The 6,000-nt window shown below is 36.1% G+C and overlaps 1 protein-coding gene across 1 annotated transcript; it reads left to right on the top strand.

Moving 5' to 3' along the window:
- Positions 1-686: 686 nt before the first annotated feature.
- Positions 687-2,081, top strand: LOC112202983 (putative F-box/FBD/LRR-repeat protein At4g03220). Its single transcript, XM_024344016.1, has one exon. The coding sequence runs from the start codon at positions 687-689 to the stop codon at positions 2,079-2,081; it is 1,395 nt and encodes a 464-aa protein (XP_024199784.1).
- The last annotated feature ends 3,919 nt before the right edge of the window (positions 2,082-6,000 follow it).

Below are 6,000 nucleotides of genomic sequence, written 5' to 3'. Positions count from 1 at the left end.
ACCAAAAATGATTTTACACCGATATTTCTTCACTTTATTGGGGATATACAGATATTTATTTACAGATAAAGTGTAAAATTATTTTTTACAAATATTTCTTCACTTTATTGGGGATATATCCTAAAATTCTTTACTTTATCATAGATATATCACAAATATCATAGACCAGCGAGCGGCTTTCAACCACCTAGAGTATTTTTTTGTTTTTATAAACCTATTATAACTTGTGGTGTATAGGTTGAAGACAAAATAATAAATAAATAAAGTAGAAAAAAAAAAAAAAACTAAAAAACAGAATTTTTTTTTAAAATTTTTTAAATTTTTTTTATGTTGAAATGACCATTTTAGCTCTCAAAAGTCAAACTTAATGTCCAATTTGGACGGAATAGTAGAAATTGGACACGGGTGATTGAAATTGGAAAGTTTAGAGGGTAAAAATTCAAAATTGAAAGTATAGGGGGTGAAATGATGACACCCCCAAACCTCAGGGGTGTAAACTGAAATTAATCCTATATATATATATATATATATATATATATATATATATATATATATATATATATAAAAGTCGCTTAAAAGCTTCTACCGGAGTTGAACCATAGGGTTTCTCGAATCTTTTTTTTTTTTCCTTCTTGGGCATCATGGTATCAATTGGCTTCTTCTCACGTTTTGGAAAATTTTTAGGTATGGTATCTCGCTTGCAGAGAAGAAAATTAAGAAGTACTCGAAAGAGAAAACAAACGAGGAAGAGAAGATGTCGAATTGCCAATCTGCCGGATTGCATTCTGGAATACATACTTTCATTGATACCTCTAAAAGACGCATTAGAAACTAGCCTGGTTTGCCGTGATTGGAGGCCCTTTTTACTAAAACGGCGCAATCTGGTATTTGACTTCGAGGGGTATGTTAGGAGGCCGCCACAGTTTGAAAAACGTGTGGATACATATTTGCAGCTGTATAAAGGTGACAAGGTCGACTCTTTCACAGTGGAATTCACTGATCCAGAAGTTGGCGACGTCCTTGATCGATGGATCCGTTTCGCAATTACAAAGGGAGTTGAAGAACTTCATCTTCGACATCACGTTTTTGATTATGTTTTCCCTCACTGGTTACTTTCTGAACAAGTAAACGCAGGCTCAAGAGTTAATCTAAAAGTTCTGTCAATATGTAGCATTGATGGTATTTTACGACCTCCTCCTGATTTTAACGGATTCAATCAGCTAAAGACTCTTCATCTAATTCATGCTATCATCGATCCAAGTTTTACGTCAAATCTCTTTTCTGTCTTTGCGTCCCTCGAAAGCTTGACCTTATATCGCTGCAGCCTTGGTCGATATCTTGCTAATACTAGAACTGATCTGAATATTGTTGCCGGTGATCGTTTAACTGAACTGAGAGTCATGGATTGCGGCCCAGCCAAAATCAAAATTTCTGCACAAAATCTTGCCTCCTTGGAATATATTAATAATCATTGGACCTCTCTTTCTATCAAAACTCCGCGTTTAGCAAGAATTTATTTGCTAGACACTGTTCACGATCCATTGTTACCTCATGTTCTAACACAATTTGTGACGTGTTCTGAGCTCGAGTCTCTTTGTCTGCGGATGTACCCGGAAACCCTAATCAATTTCAGCATGCCAGCTTTTGGAAATTTGAGGAAATTGAAGGTGGATATCTGCATCCAATATGGTCGTCCATACAATGATGACAATCTTCTTCGCTTTCTGGATTTTCTCAAGGCTGCACCCGTTTTGGAAGAGCTTGTAACAGCTTTGATTGACCTCAAGTTTACTGACACTACTGATGAACGAGAGATAAGGAATGTTTCTGGATTTACACATGATAACTTGAAATTAGTTAAGATGAAGAGTTTCCACGGTCACTGGTCCGAAATAGAGTTTGCGATTTGTATTCTGAAGTACACAACAAATCTCAAGATAATGGAAATTGGGCCTTTCGCAAGAAGCGTTTCTGGTGACTACTTTCGGGAGAAGGTGAATTATCCAGAACGACCTAGGGCAATTATGAAAGAAAAAATCAAGGAAGTAAAGACCGATGCTGAAATTATATTTCTACCATAATATAAATGGTTTTATTTCCAGAATGCAAATTTTAGTTAGGCCAATTTCTTAAATGTAGGTATTTATGTGTTTCATGTTGATTTCGTTATCAATCAATTATCAGCTGAATATTGAAAGATTGGTTTTGATAGATTTTGATGCTGCAATTTCTCTAACAATATATTGCTTTCCCAACTTCTCATATAGTTAAGTTGTATACCTTGCTCACGTAGTTGTATTTCAGATAATAGATATGAGTACCTCATATGAGACACTTGACATTAATTCCAAAATCCAGTAATGAAGTTAGGATTTTTTTGGTTCTGGCTGGTCTAGTTGTTTAAACACCAGAAATTGACACACTTACGGTCCTAGCATTTAATTCAAGCCTTCAAAATTAGATCCATAGGCATATGATCACCACAAAATCTTCAGCCACTAGGTGACCAAGCCTTTTGGTTAATTGTACATGTTCTAGTTTCTGAGAGTTCATAAGGTTTGGAAGGAGGCGACAGTTGCGAATAAGAGTTTACAAAACGGGTTTTAGAGATTGATCTCAATGTGAATTTCAGAATCTATAAATCTATGATAATACTTTTGGAAAAATTCATATAACAACTCAACCCATATTTAACTTGCAGTAATGACTTCCGGCGTTCAGCGCCATCCCAGCAGTGCTTGTCGCTATCACAAAGGTGCGAGCCGAACCCAGCGACGCGAGTCTTCTAGTTGTCATCCTCACTTGCAACATGATTCATCCCAGCGGCGTTCTCGTTTCAATTTCAACGGCGTATTTGTCGTTCATAGCAGTGACAATTATCGTTTTCTTGGTGGTTCTTGGTCATTCCCAGCAGAGGAGTCGGTGGTTGAAGTCCAACCTCATTGTTGATCACAGCAGCGGTGTTTTAGGCTCATCAGACATCGGCTTGCAGATTCTGTTGCCGGCGATGTACTGCTGGCCTGCTGGGGATGAAGACCTCCCTAAGAGGTGATGGTGCTTATGGGCTATTTCTCCTTCTCTCGTTGGGCTCTTGGGCTTTGCTTTAGAAATGGGTTACAAGGAGATTGTGGGGTATTTGACCATTTGCTAGCTGGGTCCATATAATGTCTTGACACCCTCATCCATTACTTAACAGCTTCGTAATTGGGGGCGGAGGTCTCTCCATCAGCCGTGTCTAACACTAGAAGTATGGTATTTTACTACTTGCATCTTAGTTTTTCTAGTTGTACACCAATTGAGGTCTATATGTGAATAAGTCACTGTTCAAAGGGAGGCAGGTAGTGAGGATTTGTTTTCTTTGTTTTAGGCTCAATAATGGAGTGTATGTGTTAACAGTGAGGGTCACCTATCTTTAGTTTGGCAGCTTGTGCCATTTATGATTTTGGTATAAGACAACAACTGATATACGTGCCTTCTAGCTATAGATAAGTAATGAAATTTTCTATTCTTCCAAAAAAAACTTGCAATAATGACTTAGAACTTAATTTCAGGGGATAATATTGAGTTGTGGAACGTGGGTATCCATACCAAAAGTCACACTACAATAAGAATGATCTTTTACGACGCACAATGTATACGTCGTAAAACACAATTCTACGATACAAATGTGCGCATCTTAAAAGACCACATCGTAAATAAATTTTCATTATAATACGATATTGTGCGCTGTAAAAAAACATCTTTTGTGCACCACAAACATGTCAAGAAGTGCACCGTAAAAGGGTTGCATATTTAGAACATGCAAGTCATGCACGCCGTGAATGAAATTTTACAAAACATAAAAATAAAAAATAAAAATCCATAATTTACCATTTTAGTTCATGTCTGTATAATAGTTCTATAGAATCAAACCATGCTTGCTAAATTCATTTGTGACTTCTAGCTGGCCCAGATCAAGTTGAATGAGATTGAATTCGATCAAATAGATCAAACGTAGTTACTCTTATAAACCTATATATATAACTGAGAACAATTCCAACACCTTTTCATCTGTTACAAAGTGCTCCGACTGGGATAACTTCTCAAATACCCGGTAGTCACTATTTCCTGAATCTGCAAAACCAATCAAAAGAATCTATTATCAAATGGACAAAATACGGGAAGGTCCACTAAGGAGTTTCCATTAACAAAGAAAATTATGCATTTCTCAAAATAGAAAGCCCAATATGAAGATATAATCTCTATAGTAGACTGATTTCTCATTACAGCTGAAACTAACAACGGAAGTTTCCCACTTTGACTATCCTTTGAGGATGGAAGCATGCATGCACCATATTAAGTTTCAAAATGCCTGGTTAATTAATAGTATGAACACCATCATAAGACTCGTGGCTTGTTTGGTAACACACTTCATACAGAACAAATTAAAACTATACATCTTTTGTATACACTAGCTAGCTAGTAAACAAACCCGCGCGATGCCGCGGGATAAAAATAATTTAATTGTCTGCAAATGAAATGAAGGACATGCGAAATAAAGATGATCGAAATAAAGTTAATTTACATTGTATCAACATGCACAAACCATTATCACATCAAAAAACAATTGTTGTCATTGGCATGTAAGGAAAAAAAAAAGTATTTCCATGGCTTCATCTATCTTCAATTTACATTGTTCAAAAGTACGTGTACAAACCATTGTTTCATCAAAAAATGGTTGGTATGGTTTCAGCATAGATTGCCTTGTAGGAAGCAAAATGATATCTTCATGGCTTGCTTGGTCTTCTATTTACATCGCTGAAAAAATGGTCTTTGGATTTTTAATCCTACTTCGCATGGGACGGATTTGTTTTTCATGTGCCTTTGTCATCGTCATGTGTACTGGTATTTGAAAGCATTGAAAAATAATACTGTTGGTTAGAATGAAAACGGAAGAAAAAGGAAAGAGCATGTACAGAAAACAATCGTAAGTTAATCACTTCATTCATGTACAGTTTTGGAAATGAGTAGCAAGTCGATAAGCTAAATGAAATTGAGCATATATATGTAAAACATCACCCGAACTGACGTTCGATAACAACTATACCTTAAAAGTTGGAGGATTTAAAGAGGGAAATAAATTGTTGGTTACCTAGCCTCTTTTGTCTCTTGTTCGGCTCTGATTTGAAAAGTTCCTTTTGGATTGGTTGAATGCGAATATTTGAGGATGCTTCATGATCTGGTGTGGTGGTTGATACACACTCTTTTGAAGTTTGCACTAAATAATAGGCGTCGAGAACAGCTTCCAAAACTCCAATTGATCAGGCATTGTTGACCGCAAAGACACAAAGTATTTCCTTCCTGCTTTATTGACTTTGTGGATATATATGTGTTATAACTTCCAGTCTTCCAGATGAGACATCCAATGAAGTGACTCCAGAATCTACTAAAAATCCCACTGCATTCGAAGATGCTACTGAACTTTCATTTTGAACACCATGATTCAGTAGCTCAGGCTAGTACATGCAATTTCAAGTTCTGGAAGTAGATGATTCCTGATAATCCACTGCTACAGGGCTAGGGGAATTACTCTTTAACTGTTTTAATGACCAAATTCATATTAGTGTTTAAAGTCTTCCCTAATATATAGTCTAATACAATAAAGCACAACAATATTCACAAAAGCTGCAATACTATACATTGATCATAACTTGTAGAATCATACAAAGAAAATAATAAAATCAAGAACCGAGATTATATAAGGAACAACCAGATAGAAAAACAGATTTATAAAAAAAGAGATTGATTCTTTGAAAAGAACAATAGCTAATGAACAACTGAGAAATAGAGTCCAGGGAATTACCATGGAGTCCAGGAAATGGTGATCATGTATATATTGCAAATCCCCACCTTCTTGGTTCCCAATCTTGATGATCTCATATTGGATACTGCAATCCAGTACTCGTATTGCCTAAAATAAAAAGGGTGTGCACTCAAAGTCTCAAATAAAATAATAGATGC

This window comes from Rosa chinensis, chromosome 5, assembly GCF_002994745.2.
Source record: "Rosa chinensis cultivar Old Blush chromosome 5, RchiOBHm-V2, whole genome shotgun sequence".
NCBI lineage: Eukaryota > Viridiplantae > Streptophyta > Magnoliopsida > Rosales > Rosaceae > Rosa > Rosa chinensis.
Note: the sequence above shows the minus strand (reverse complement) of the source record. Positions and strands in the feature narration are given on the sequence as shown.

Excerpts from the sequence above, each read along its gene's own strand:
- LOC112202983 (XM_024344016.1), top strand. The coding sequence starts at position 687 with ATGGTATCTCGCTTGCAGAGAAGAAAATTAAGAAGTACTCGAAAGAGA.